This window comes from Neolamprologus brichardi, chromosome 9 (assembly GCF_056152115.1).
Source record: "Neolamprologus brichardi isolate AB-2024 chromosome 9, ASM5615211v1, whole genome shotgun sequence".
NCBI lineage: Eukaryota > Metazoa > Chordata > Actinopteri > Cichliformes > Cichlidae > Neolamprologus > Neolamprologus brichardi.
Genome location: NC_142112.1, coordinates 4148529 through 4162500, shown reverse-complemented (window position 1 = coordinate 4162500; position 13972 = coordinate 4148529). Strand labels below are relative to the sequence as shown.

The 13972-nt window shown below is 44.7% G+C and overlaps 1 protein-coding gene across 1 annotated transcript in view; it reads left to right on the top strand.

Moving 5' to 3' along the window:
* sspo (SCO-spondin) overlaps nucleotides 1–13972 on the top strand; it is a 112301-nt gene that overhangs the window by 30177 nt on the left and 68152 nt on the right. The window contains exons 33-59 of the mRNA XM_087845737.1: nucleotides 1–12; nucleotides 212–306; nucleotides 1831–2062; nucleotides 2305–2457; nucleotides 3243–3380; nucleotides 3492–3674; nucleotides 3761–3911; nucleotides 4657–4816; nucleotides 5176–5224; nucleotides 6799–6903; nucleotides 7763–7890; nucleotides 8066–8186; nucleotides 8266–8393; nucleotides 8465–8606; nucleotides 8741–8863; nucleotides 8952–9123; nucleotides 9214–9299; nucleotides 9709–9829; nucleotides 9978–10191; nucleotides 10324–10465; nucleotides 10563–10739; nucleotides 10886–11074; nucleotides 12009–12167; nucleotides 12244–12408; nucleotides 12491–12682; nucleotides 12784–12906; nucleotides 13068–13197. The exon at nucleotides 1–12 is cut by the window's left edge and continues 111 nt beyond it. Of these exons, the coding sequence (XP_087701863.1) occupies nucleotides 1–12; nucleotides 212–306; nucleotides 1831–2062; nucleotides 2305–2457; nucleotides 3243–3380; nucleotides 3492–3674; nucleotides 3761–3911; nucleotides 4657–4816; nucleotides 5176–5224; nucleotides 6799–6903; nucleotides 7763–7890; nucleotides 8066–8186; nucleotides 8266–8393; nucleotides 8465–8606; nucleotides 8741–8863; nucleotides 8952–9123; nucleotides 9214–9299; nucleotides 9709–9829; nucleotides 9978–10191; nucleotides 10324–10465; nucleotides 10563–10739; nucleotides 10886–11074; nucleotides 12009–12167; nucleotides 12244–12408; nucleotides 12491–12682; nucleotides 12784–12906; nucleotides 13068–13197 (3790 nt within the window). The remainder of the gene's footprint in view (nucleotides 13–211; nucleotides 307–1830; nucleotides 2063–2304; nucleotides 2458–3242; nucleotides 3381–3491; nucleotides 3675–3760; nucleotides 3912–4656; nucleotides 4817–5175; nucleotides 5225–6798; nucleotides 6904–7762; nucleotides 7891–8065; nucleotides 8187–8265; nucleotides 8394–8464; nucleotides 8607–8740; nucleotides 8864–8951; nucleotides 9124–9213; nucleotides 9300–9708; nucleotides 9830–9977; nucleotides 10192–10323; nucleotides 10466–10562; nucleotides 10740–10885; nucleotides 11075–12008; nucleotides 12168–12243; nucleotides 12409–12490; nucleotides 12683–12783; nucleotides 12907–13067; nucleotides 13198–13972) is intronic.

Sequence of the window (13972 nt, the reverse complement as noted above, 5' to 3'; positions counted from 1 at the left end):
AGTTGGTGTGTGGTAAGTTCTCATTAGATAAAGAGAAGGCAGGTAAGCCTAGAGTGAGAAAAGGAGTGACCATGATGATGCTATGATACAGTCACGGCCAGGCTTTCATTAAAAGATGCCATCAGGACTAAAAAGGACACAAGTTTGATTGTATTAACTCCCCTGTTCTCTTGTATGATCATTAATATATTTGACATCTTGTTCTGTTTAGATAAAACTGTCTCACCAGCACTTCCTGGCAGCAACACCACTGTCACCTGCTCTGAGTTCACCTGTATGGATGGAACCTGTGTGCCTTTTAACATGGTAAGCTAAACTCCGCCAATGCCAACACGGCATCTATATTTTGCAGAAATGATCAAGTACATGAAGATAATCTTTTGTTGCTTTCCTGCTGGTTTGGAAAGAAGACAAAAATCTGATACAGCAGTATAAGTTATTTGCATTTTTTAAATGACCAGCATCTGTTTCAAATACACATTTTTACATTTATATTTTAATTAGCTCTTTCTAGTTTTTTCTGTCTCATCTCTTTATCTGCCTCTTCCACCACAACACTCTTCCCTTCATCTCCATTTCATCCTATTCCTCTTTACCTCAAGCCTAAGAATTCCTACATTATAAGCTAATGCTATGCTAGCTAATATTAGACTATAGTGTCCTAAAAGTCTGTAGTTTTTAAGTACATCTGAAATTTTAATATGAGTTTTACTGCATTCTCACATCACATATGGGTTTACTTGCTAAGAATTGCCCACTTCGAAGATTCACTTAAAATTAAGTTTTGGTAACAGCGGAGAATAGCAGCTAACAGCAGCTAACAGCAGCTAACAGCAGCTAACAGGCAAAAACAGCAGCTAATAGCAGCTAATAGCAGCTAACAGCAGCTAACAGCAGCTAATAGCAGCTAACAGGCAAAAACAGGAGCTAACAGCAGCTAACAGGAGCTAACAGCAGCTAATAGCAGCTAACAGGCAAAAACAGCAACATGTCCTGGGCCCAGAAGAAAATTACAGATTACCATTGCTCATCAATCACAAATGAGCTACTTTGGCTCGTCGACAATGTAAAGGGTAATACACAGAGACGTATCAATGTCAAAGTGTAATAAAGATCAGGTAAATACCGTAGCAGCGACTAGTGTCCGTGGTTCAAGTACCTACTAAGTTTGTAAGCAATCTTGACATAGAACACAAGCATTCAAACTTTTGTAGGCCTTCAGATCTCATCTAGTATAATTTGAGGGGTTGTTGATAACACAGTGATATAAACCATGTGGCGTGAAGTCAGGGAGAGTCCCAGGGCAACACTTCACAGCATCAGTAAACACACTTGGATAGCGCAAGTTAGCGCCCATCTTCAGCCCTCCCATGCTCACTTCTTCACAGAAGCCAGATGCTTGTCATGAAAGTATTTTACTTCCTCTGAGGGAGAATATACAAGTGTTTGTTTACTCATAGTCGTTTATCTTATCTACATAATATTTAGTAGGTTTTTCACTCACTTGAAGTGTCATGTTGCCTACAACATGTAATGAGTTTACTTAACGATGTGTGGCTGAACAGGCAACGAAGGGATAGAAGTCCTTGTTTTACACCAGAAAGTTGGGAGAAGTTTCAGTTGCGTTACTACTGAGGTTCTACTTTATTTTCTATTGCATGACTGCATCATTCAATCTTGGAATCTGAGGTTATTTGCAGGCCCACATATGAAAGTACACTGCATCTGTTTTTCTCCGTTAATTATACTAAAACTAAGTCAGTTATGTTTTCAAGGAAGGAAGAAAGAAAACGAAAAGTTTCATGTTCAGTGAGCCTGCTCTGTTTTTAGGTGTGTAATGGTGTTCCAGACTGCCCAGACTCCTCATTAGGGTCGCTCGGAGACCCCACAGACGAGCAGGGCTGTAAAACCTGGAGCTCCTGGGGCCCTTGGAGTCCTTGCAGCACCACCTGTGGGACGGGCTTCATGAGCCGGGAGAGATCATGCCCTCCAGGGGACCCGCTGCACCACTGCCGGGGTCAGGACATCCAGAGGCAGGAGTGTTTCAATACCACCTGTCCTGGTAAGGACATACACAGAAACTGTAACACACACGTCAAATATCCTTGGGCAAGATGCTCTCCGATGCATCCATCAGAGTGTGATTGTGTATGAATGTTAGATAGTAAGCACTTAACAACTTAGAAAACATGCTTGTGTGATTGGGTGAATAAATTAGTTGTATAAAGTTCTTTGGGTGCTCAGATAGAGTAGAAAAGCGCTATATAAGAACCAGTCCATTTACCATTACCATCTTCTCTACAGTTGATGGTCGATGGCTGCCGTGGGGGAGCTGGTCAAACTGTTCCAGTGGTTGTGGTGGAGTTCAGGTCAGAAACAGAGCATGCACACCTCCTCTCTATGGAGGACAGGACTGTTCCCAGCTCCCAGGACCATCGAATCTGTCCATGGAGACCAGTAAGCAGTTTGTAAAGATGAATGTTTTATTGAGCAAAGGTCAAGTATTTTGTTTACGATTGTTTTATTACTTATTATAAAAGTAATTACTGCCCAGAGATGGCTTGTGCTCTCAGAGAGAGAATATTTTTGGAACTCCAAAAATCCTGTATATAAATATGAATAAATATTCCGAGTATAAAAAATGTGGATCTTCTCGAGTGTTGATGGAAGTTGTTTTTATTGCTGATGATGGTGGTTGCTTTATATACTGTTTTGTTTGTTTGTTTGTTTGTTAATTAGTTAGTTTGTTTGCTTGTTTTAATCAATTTTAAATCATGCTTTTTATTTGTTTTTGTTTCTAATGTCTCTGTAAAGCACTTTGAATCACCTTGCTGTTGAATTGTGCTATACAAATAAACTTGCCTTGCCTTATATCCAAATCTGGGCTATTTAAACCAGAAAGGAAGTAATCAGAATCCAGACTTTCACAATAAGACTCATGGTCAGCTCAGACTTATAAATACTTAAATGCCATGAACTGGTAGTAAATGAGGGAAAGCTAAGGACAATAAGGGGAAGATAAATTGGTAAAAAAAAAAGAAAGAAAGAAAGAAAAACGGTACCACGTCCAGTTCTAAAATGAAGAGATTTCCTGTATTCATTTTTGTCTTTCCTTATTTTGATACCAGGGTGTTTACCCTCATTACTTTCACCTGCATAAAGAAACAGATAACATTTTTCATTTAGTTAAACAGCTTTTCTTACAGTAGGACTTCCTGCTCTGTATCTGTGCCTCACTGTAGAACCATGTCTGAATGATGGCTGTGACAACACCAGCTGTCCCACAGGCTTGGTTAGACACAGCTGTGCTCCCTGCCCACTGTCCTGTGCCCACATCAGCAGTGAGTCCACCTGTGATCCCGGCGCACGCTGCTTCTCAGGTCGGTGCATCCCAGGACACGTGTGGAACGTCCTGTGTGATAAATAAAATGTGGCTTCTTCACCAGATTCCAGTCACAAGCTTTTTCTCTCTAACGTATCAATACTTTTAGGATGCTGGTGTGCAGAGGGGCAGGTGATGAGCCACACACAGCAGTGTGTGTCACCAGAGGAGTGTGTGTGTGAGGTGGCGGGTGTGCGCTACTGGCCGGGCCAGCAGATCAAAGTGGACTGTGAGGTTTGTGTGTGCGAGAGAGGAAGGCTGCAGAGGTGTCAGCCCAACCCTGACTGCTCCAGTGAGTCGCTGTAGTCAAATCCACAGCTGACGCGTACACACACAGACTGCTGTGAAGTCTGAGGAATCTGTTTTGTCACTGTTTAGTCCACTGTGGATGGTCATCATGGTCTGAGTGGGGAGAGTGCTTGGGGCCGTGTGGTGTGCAGAGCGTTCAGTGGTCCTTCCGCAGCCCAAACAACCCCCCCAAACATGGAGATGGTAGGACATGCAGAGGAATTTACAGGAAGGCTCGCCGGTAAGTCTCCTCCTGCTTTCATTGGTTAGAAACTGTGTACTTTTTCAAGGCTTTCAGCACTCTGACCTTTTCCAAACATGGTCACTCTCCATGGGATTGCAATCGTCTGACGTGCGCCTCTGTGAGAATTTATCATTCTCCAACGTGAGCTCAGCAGATGTGTTATCAAGCATTATAAATATTTTGATGAAGAGGTTTAACCCTTAATGTCCAAAAAATAGTCATGCACTTAAAATAAAATGTATTTAGTTTACTAGACTGCGTGTGTAGCTCATGAGGTCATCCACCAATCAGCATGTAACCTTTTCAAAGTTCAAAAAATGGGCGTCGAGGATGAAAGTCCAGTGTTTGCTTTTCTGTCTGGTGTCGGCAGAGTGCAGCAATCCACCAAGTAAGAAAAGATGATTAATGTGGGAATAATGTGTAACGTCAGTTACTCTGTAATGTGCTGGCACATTGGAACAGGTGCAGGTCGTGATCGTTAGAAAAGTAGCAGCTAAGATATTGTGATGATCCAAGAATGGAAATGTCTACCTATATATGGGAATCCAACCGCGTGCCAAGCATTTCTCCCCTGCTGTGAGGAAGTATCAGCTCTGGCTTTGTGGTTAAAAACATGATCGAATCATGATGTCCATCCACCAACATCTCTGCTGGGTTTCTTTAATAGAAAAAGTCTGTTCGTCTTTGTGTCTGTATTACAATCCCACTGTCGGCGTGTGTGTGTGTGTGTGTGTGTGTGCAGGTGTCAGACAGCCCCCTGTGAGGAGTGTGAGTATCACGGTCAGTCCCACACAGTGGGCGACAGATGGCGGTCAGACCAGTGTCAGCTATGCCGCTGTCTTTCCAACCTCACAGTGCAGTGCTCCCCCTACTGTCCGTACGCCGCCACTGGCTGCCCTCAGGTGAGAGGATGTGTGTGGCTTTTGTTCATTTTTGTTGGCAAAAGCTACTAAAAATATTTCCACATTAGTCTTATTGTTATGTTTTAAATGTTGTTCACCTGTCGCCACTTTAGTGTCGTCTACAGACTTTACTGATTAGTGTAACCAATGTTCTTCGTAAGTTTGTGTCCATGTTTTGTGGAACTATAATGGACACATTTGTGTATGTGACTGTGTGTAAATGTGTGTTTGTATCTTATTCCATGGAAACACTTGTAGTCATCTCCTGCCTCTGCAACCTTTTCTTGCCTCCACGTAGCCGTGTGTCGTGGCAACTCGAGCACACGTGTGACTGAGGTGAATGCTTTTTGTTTGTGCAGGGCCAAAGTCTGGTGCCTGGAGAGGGAGACAGGTGTTGCTACTGCCGAGGTAAAATCTGAACAGTTGTTCTCCTGTTTACGCTGATTAAGTTCTTTCCACTTTAATGGTGGTTGAACTTAAACACGAGGAACTGCCCTCCACACTCACTAATGTAGCATCCAAATGTCAGATGACGTAGGGACTAATAATGATAAATGTTACATGCCGTAATCTCAGTTGTGGTGTTTGGAGGGAGAGCATTATTTTTATTTCTTTTTATTAAAAAAAACTTCATTCCTCACCAGAGATGGGCAGTAACGCGTTACTTGTAACGACAGACAGATAGAGTAACGCGTTACTTGTAATGCGTTACTGTTATCCGATTACTTTTTTCAAGTAACGAGTAAAGTAAGGGATTACTATTGCAAAAACGGTAATTAGATTACTGTTACTTTCCCGTAGGAACGCTGCGTTACTGCGTTACTAAAACCGTGATTTTTTGCGAGAATGTCTCATGACAGTGACGTAAGCGAGTGCGACGTTCGTGACAACAGCTGTGTGCAGATCAACAATGGATCATATATCGAGTGCAGAGAGAGTATGAGCGTGCAGCGTTTAAAGCGTGGAAGTACTGACCTTACTTTGAGTTTGATTCCATAAAGGTGACAAAAACATTAGTGTCCGTTGCGGCACACCTGCACCAGGGTAAACCTCCGCCTACCCCACTCCTGCTTTACAGGTGAAAATAGAGCAACAGGACCGCTAGTCTTTGACTTTATTTATTTTCTGCTGTGTTTTACTTGCATCTATCTGAAAGACTGAGTGTAAACACAAAAATTATTTTATTTTATGTGCTGGAATGTGCAGAAAATAGGTTTAAATGTTAAACTAATTTCTTCCAGTCAGAGAATGTTGCAGATAATTAAATGTTTGCTTGATGCATAAAGTTAAAAGATTAAAACTAATAAAACAAGTTTTAAAAAGAGACTTTTCCATCTGATTACATTTTGTATGATGGATTATGCAGAAAAAGTAGAATTGGGCTGAAAGATCTATCGCTTTATCACCTATTCAGGTTGTAAATCGTGTTTTTAAAAAGTAACTAAGTAACTAAGTAATTAATTACTTTTGAACATAAGTAATCAGTAAAGTAACTGGATTATTTTTTGGGGGAAGTAATCAGTAATTAGTTACTGATTACTATTTTCAAGTAACTTGACCAACACTGCTCCTGACACAATCGACATTTTTAAAGATCTGTTTAAGAAACGTGACAAAGACCATCGATGGTGCAGCAGTTTATGAGTCAGAAAATCATCCCACAGATTTTATTTTTTAATTTATATTAAACGGAGTTAAAAAGTGAACGAGTGCTCTGTGCAGAATCAACCAATTTGTTAGTTTATAGTGTTGCATTCTGGGTAAGTGCTATAATTGGACTGGTAACACATAATGGCCATGCATAACTTAAAAAAATTACATTAAGAGGAAGTTGGGACCCTTGTAGAAACATCATCTGCTGAATGGACCTGTAAGTGAACATTTGGCCAACAATAAAATTGCATTACTTAGACGACTGTCTCTTGTTTATGGTAGTGTTAATGAATATTCTCTTACCAATGTTTGTATTCTACACCTGCTAGGTGAAAATGACACAATACTTACAACGATTGGTCCTGTCACTGTGACCTCCAAGCCAGCACAGGTCACTACACCCCTGATTCCCACATACCCTCTTCCTCCTGGAGGTAGGTGCCTCCCTCTACCTGTTGGTAGATATTTAAAGGTTGATCCTGAGACGATCCAGGAGAGCCAGTTTACTTTTATTAATGTTGTTCAGAAATGGTCTGCAGTGCACCCAGAGGCTCAGCTGAGGGCACCCATGAGACATTTACACCTCTTAGAAGACAAACATGTTCGCTTTTGCAAACTCAGTACCAGCAGTATGTGTGACCTGAAATAAAAACAACATTTAAGCCGACAGATTTTTCCCATGTTACTCCTTTGGAGCCAGAAGTAATTAGGAGGTGATGCTAAGATATCAGCTAAAGCTACACTGGTTAGCAAGCCTTTGTAACGAGCCTCAGTCAACAAAACTGGAGCACTTCCCTACATAAGATGCCTTATAAGTTAAAAGTATTGGTATCATTATTGGTATCGCTGTTTTTCTGTGTTGCATCCATACCAAATCTGCAGTATGGCACTGCTCTAGCAGCCATCGCCTGCCTCTAACCCTGCCTCTAACCCACCCTAACCCTGCCTCTAACCCTGCCTCTAACCCTGACAGTACTTAAATAGCATTTAACCCCCACAGCACAGGTGTTATTATAGGAAAACTAAGCGCTTTGTTGAATCACACCAGAAACAGGTATCTGCTTCTGCATGATCACTGCTGCTATCACTCATGTCATTGGCTTAACTGTATTGAAATATATTGCTACACAGTTGTAACCCATAAACTTTAATGGAAACTATAAGCTTACAATGTTATACCTGAACAATCTCACGAACAGGTCGGTGAAGTGGGAGCATTAAAAAAAGTCTTTATAATCTGAGGTGCAGCTGTTTTAAATCATGCAAACTTTGTTTATCCTTGTTCTTGTTTAGAGGAATGCTGGTCTCCCCTGGGTGTCCAGTCTCTTCCTGCCTCAAGTTTCAGTGCCTCTTCACAGCAGGCCGGTCACCCCCCTGATGCAGCTCGTCTGCATGCGTGGGACCCTCACAGTGACCTCCAGGTACTCCTGAGCATGTCAACCATCATCCTCTTATTTCCTTAAATGTCTCATAAATGACAAATGATGCTATTTAGTGATATTATATGAACGAATGCCTGTAAAATGAGTCCATTATGCCTCGGTTCTGCTTCGTGTTGAGTATTCACTGATAACAATCTTAAAATTCTTCCTGCAGGGCTGGAGTCCAGAGCCAGAGGAGTATAAGGACCTACCACAGCGGAGGCCTGACAGCTACACCGGCAACACACAGAGTCCCTACATACAGATAGACCTGCTAACGCCATACAACATCACTGGTAAACAGGCGCACAGTTAAATGCAGTACTTGCTGCTTCAGTGTTTTGTGCACTTAGTTTCGTCGCTGCTATCCTACAGGTGTGTTGACCCAGGGTGGAGGTGTGTTTGGCACATTTGTGTCCAGCTTCTTCCTCCAGTTCAGCCGGGATGGAAACCAGTGGTACACTCACAAGGAGCTGGTCACTGATGCCCCACCCAGAGCCAAGGTGCAGCTGCAAACCAAAGCGCTTTACTTTAAAGGCTTTATTATTTTTCTTAGTGTTTGTTCTCCTCCCAGGTTTTTCTCGGTAATCACGATGATCGAGGGGTGACGGAGAGCAGACTGGACAGGATCGTGTCGGCTCAGTTTGTCCGCCTCTTGCCCCACGACTTCCAGAATGGCATCTATCTTCGCCTTGAGATCATGGGCTGTGGCGATGGTTGGTGGAAAGGATGCTGGTCTTACATACTGGTTTTTTTGTGTGTGTGTGTGATTCTAAAATGCAGGCTTTACTTTCATCACCAGGTTCTCACTGGTTAACATCACCCAGTCCTCCCTCACCAGTCTCCCCAGCAGGTGGCTGCAGAGAGAAAGAGTTCCAATGTGAGAACGGTCGCTGCGTGCCAGCAGGTCCTCTGGGTGTAGTCTGCGACGGCGTCAATGATTGCGGGGACAGTTCGGACGAGACCCACTGTGGTGAGCTGTCCACACCAGAGCTCACAGTTTGCGCTTTTATATTTTATAATAAACATTCTTACTGAGCACAACTACTCACCGTGTGCAGGTACGCAACCTTCCACTACAGCCACCAGTCCACGTAGCTGCCCTGCTGGTCAGTTCTCCTGCCCCCCACCAGGGGGCTGCATCGAGGCATGGAAGCGTTGTGATGGAAATCCCCACTGTCCCAGAGGAGAGGATGAAAGTGGATGCCACCCTCATGACAACATTACCGCCCAGTAAGACATGAGGACGCGGATCTTTTTTGTTTAACGTTTAAGCATTACAGTTGTTTTTAATTCCTCTTCACTACGATCACTACTGTGCAGGCCGTACACACCCACGCCTGCCCCGCTCAGGACTCCATCTATGGCTGCTGTCACACATCCTGCTGTAAGCCAGTGCATTCATTTAAGTCCCATTATTTGCATTTGGATTTGAGATGTTAATATACGTACAGCATGAACAGCAAACAGTGCTTTATGCTCTGATCTTGTCTCTGCAGGACGGTGGCCCGGGATATCACGGTGAGGTTTGTTTTCAGCTGTGTGATTGTTTTTCTGCATTTCTTATGAAGGTTGAATGAATGTAAGGATCGTCATATATCACTGTGGCGAGGCGGGGTCTGCGATGCTGCTGCAGGTGAGATGGACGCACCTACACAGCATCTGCAATCACGCCTCGGCACTGTAAAAGGCTGTTGTCATTGGTTGTTGTTGCTGTGAGCTGCAGCCGAGGTGTTTAAGTGTACAGCAACCGTTAATAAAGATGCTGCAAAGCGTGCAAACATCACTGGGTCTGTCGTGGTTTTATCACAATCACAGGTATCTGCTCCTCTCCGCTCGGACTGGAGGACGGGAGGATCCATTACGGTCAGCTCACCTCGTCCTCCCATCAGGAGAACAACCCTGCCGATGCCGGGCGGCTGAATATCGTCCCAAACATGTGAGACGCTTGTCAAGCCTAAAACAGATCAAACTTTCAGTGTTAGCACATTGGGTCTTAAGTAAACTTTCAAGTTCTTGTTAACGCTTGAAGGGGAGACGACAAAAGAGAGGTCATCTCCGTGTCATATCATCTTTTGTGCTCACAGCCAGGTGATGGAGCCCGGTTGGAGCCCGTTACCTACAGACCCTCAGCCGTATTTTCAGGTGGATTTCTCGGAGCCTATGTGGGTGTCAGGCGTGGTGACACAGGGCACTGAGCGAATGTGGGGTTACCTTACCAAATACCGCCTGGCGTTTGCCCTGCACAGCAGCCTTTTCACAGACTTTACTGAGAATGGGAAGCCCGATGGCCCCGCTAAGGTATACCTAACACATTTAAACAGTACCGTTAATTATAATTTCAACACTGTAAAACATGATTACATATTTTTAGATGTTGTCATGGGTGTAACTGATGTTATCCTCTATGGTGTCTTCTCTGTTGCTGTGCAGGTGTTTGAGGCACGGATGGTGGGCAGGACCCCTGTGACCCGCTGGCTCGGTCGGCTGGTCAGAGCTCGCTACGTGCGCATCATGCCTGCAGAGTACAGGCACACGTTTTACCTGCGCGTGGAGATCCTCGGCTGCCGAGGAGGTCAGGACATAAACCAAATTATGATCATTATTCCTAATGTTGGCTGTACAACCTTCTCTTACCAGGTTATACTGTTTCTCCTCTTCTGCTTTTGCAGATGAGCTGGTGACCCCCAGCAGTGTGACAACATCTCCCTCTGGTGGTGGGAAAGTGACAGTGCAGCGCTGTGAGCCTGGTCAGTTTTTCTGCCAGCACAGTGACGAGTGCATCTCTGTGTCTTTGCTCTGTGATGGTCGACCAGACTGCAAGGATCATTCTGATGAGATCGGCTGTGGTACGGACAGCTTTGATTTTCTCTCTAGCTTTCAAACATCAGCAGTAAACAAAAAACTCTGAAGGCCCTTCCTGCACCCACGCTCACTTTCACTTTCTCGTTGTCAGTTTAGCTCATGTGGGTTTTATTTTCTTCATCCTTTTTAGGTACAGCTCCAACAAGAGGCTTTCCAGGTCTGCAAAACCAGACCAGCTCTACAGGGAGACCAGGTATCCATGCCGACCACACAACAGGTGCCCCAGGCCTACATACCACCCGGTCTCAGGGCGGACTTCCTGGAGTGCCAACATCAGGAGTCACAGGACCTACTCGATCACAGACGATCACAACTGCTGGTGAGTGTGAGTCTACATGTGCTGCTGTGTGACCGATGATGCAGCAGTGGATGAGATCCTGCAGGTAATGTAGGAGAGAAGAGGAATCGAGAGTTAAATCCTTTTGAAATTCAGCTTTCGAATTGATTTAAAGATCTTAACGCTTGTTTTTAAGACATTGCATGAACTCGCCCCTACATATCTTGCTGATCTCCTAACCTCGTATTCTCCCCCGAGATCCTTGAGGTCTGCAGACCAAATGCTTTTGGTTGTCCTAAGGTCCAGACTAAAACACAGAGGAGACCGGGCGTTTGCATATCAGATCCTCCCCAACACTGGATACTTTTAAAATCCGTCTAAAGACCCATTTTTATTCTCTGGCTTTTGCTTCATCCTGAGTTTGTTACTATGATTTTATTCTCTTCTAATTTTTCTCTTATGTCTTCTGCTTTGTCCATTTTATTGTACAGTACTTTGGTCAAAACTTTTATATCTATATAAATAAATGTGAACTTGAACTACATTTAACCTCAGCGGTCACTACAGGTCATCCTGGGCTGCATCTCAGCACGCGGTTCGACTCCGGCACGCCCGGTCTTCGATCCACAAAAGGTTGGAAGCTACGCTGTTAGCATTTATGCTAACACCACGTCTCTTTACAAGAGACTGTAACATGTGCTCTACTGACTGACAGCCCCAGTGATCACCACCAGCCCGCGTGACACCGGCTCACCCAGAGCGATCTGCGTGCAGGGCCAGTTTGCGTGCGGATCGTTTGGTTGTGTCGACTCAGCGCAAGTGTGCGATGGGATACGGCACTGTTTGGACGGCTCGGACGAGCAGCACTGTGGTGCGCATGAGTAACTTTACAAACACCACGGATGTAGAGTTGGAGGAGTCATGCATCCAGATTCTTAGACGTTCACTAAATGTTTTCATTTGTATCGACTGTCAGGCACCACAGCCGGGCCGGCAGTGACGCCGCAGCGGCCCACGCTGCCCAGCCCGTGCTCTCCCAAGCAGTTCTCCTGTGACAGTGGGGAGTGCGTTCACCTGGACCGCAGGTGTGATCTGCAGAAGGACTGCGTAGATGGATCTGATGAAAAAGACTGTGGTAGGCCACACGTGCACCTTACAGTGGTGATGTGACCTAACAGTGAATATTCTCCCTCTGGTCTCCTGTCTTCCAGTGGACTGTATCATGTCCCCGTGGACAGCGTGGAGCGCCTGCAGTGTATCATGTGGTCTTGGCTCCTTGTTCCGGCAGAGGGACATATTAAGGGAAGCTCTGCCCGGAGGAGCTTGTAGCGGGGATCAATTTGACAGTCGAGCCTGCTTCCCTCAAGCGTGTCCAGGTCTGCCTTCGACCTCCATAACGAGATGTTTGCCTATTATCCAGTAATAGTTAATGCGACGGCAGCCTTTCTCCTGTTCTAGTTAACGGTCACTGGTCAGAGTGGACAGAGTGGTCAGAATGCGACGCCCGCTGTGGAGGAGGAGTCAGGCAGAGGAACCGGACCTGCTCGGCTCCGCCCCCTAAGAACGGTGGACGGGGCTGTGAGGGGATGACCAGGCAGAGCCAGAGCTGCAACAGCCAGCCCTGCAGCAAAGACACGGACACGCAGACAGGTGATTGAGCTGCAACGAGCCTGAAATGACCCGATCGTTCTGATTACCTGCTTGAAACAATAAAAGCATTTGAAACGTCTGTGCTGTTATTTAAACGACAGGTTGTGTCCGCGGCATGGTGTTGGTAACAGAGGAAGACTGTCAGGCCGGGAGAGTCGATCCCTGTCCTCCTACTTGCTCACATCTCAGCCTGGACAGAAACTGCACTGCTGAGTGCATTTCAGGTAGGATGCACAGTAGATTTGACTCGAGGCCAGTGTTGGCTTTGCACAGTGCACAAAGAAAATTCAGTGGTCTTTGAGCACATTAAATATGTGTTATTGTACAAGATTTATCCAAATGTAGCTGAAACAGTGATGAAGGCATGAATGATGTCTTTCTCCAGGCTGTCGTTGTCCCTACGGGCTGTACCTTCAACAGGGACGATGTGTCAATTCAAGCCAGTGCGTCTGTCACTGGGAGGGCCAAACACTGCATCCGGGACAGGTGGTCTCCAGGGACCAGTGCACCACGTGGTGAGACCCACGCTCAGCTCTTTGTGCCTGGAACAAAAGATGATACTAAATAAGCTAGGGATGCAACGATACCAATTTTTTCAAACCGATACGATACCGATACTTGGATCTGAGTACTTGCCAATACAGAGTACAAAAACCAATACTTCTACCACACACACACTGCCCGTGGATTTTCTCTTGACATTTTTCATCGCTTTTCCAAAACCTGAGTTAAAGTTGGCTGTTCCACACTGCTGACATTTTGTTTAGCCTAGCTACAGCAGCCTCCAGTTTCTCTTTTTTATCTGGAGCTGCCAGTCTCACTCGCCTAACCCTGTGCCTGTTTAGCGTGGGATGTCCCCCTAGTGGCCAATCTAAAAAACTACAACAGAAATGACAAGACACCCTCTGATTAATGAAATAAGTTAGTATCGGTTCATGGTATCGGTTAACTTTTACGAGTATGAGTACACACACATTTTACAGTATCGGCCCCGATACCCGATACCAGTATCGGTGCATCCCTAAAATAAACACATCAGTCCAAATTCAGGTTTCTGTTGAATGATGGATTTGTTTGTGTTTGTAATAAAATAGTGAGAATCATAATGAGCAGCATCGTTTGTGAAGAATTGCTCACATCTGATTATTTTATTTATTTATAACGGGGACAGTGTACATCAATACACAGTTAGCCGCAGCTGATTTTCAGCCACCTATAAATGCAACAACAAACAAACTGATTAATAATCAATCTTTTTAGCTCATGTTTAAAAATACTTCATGTGTTCTG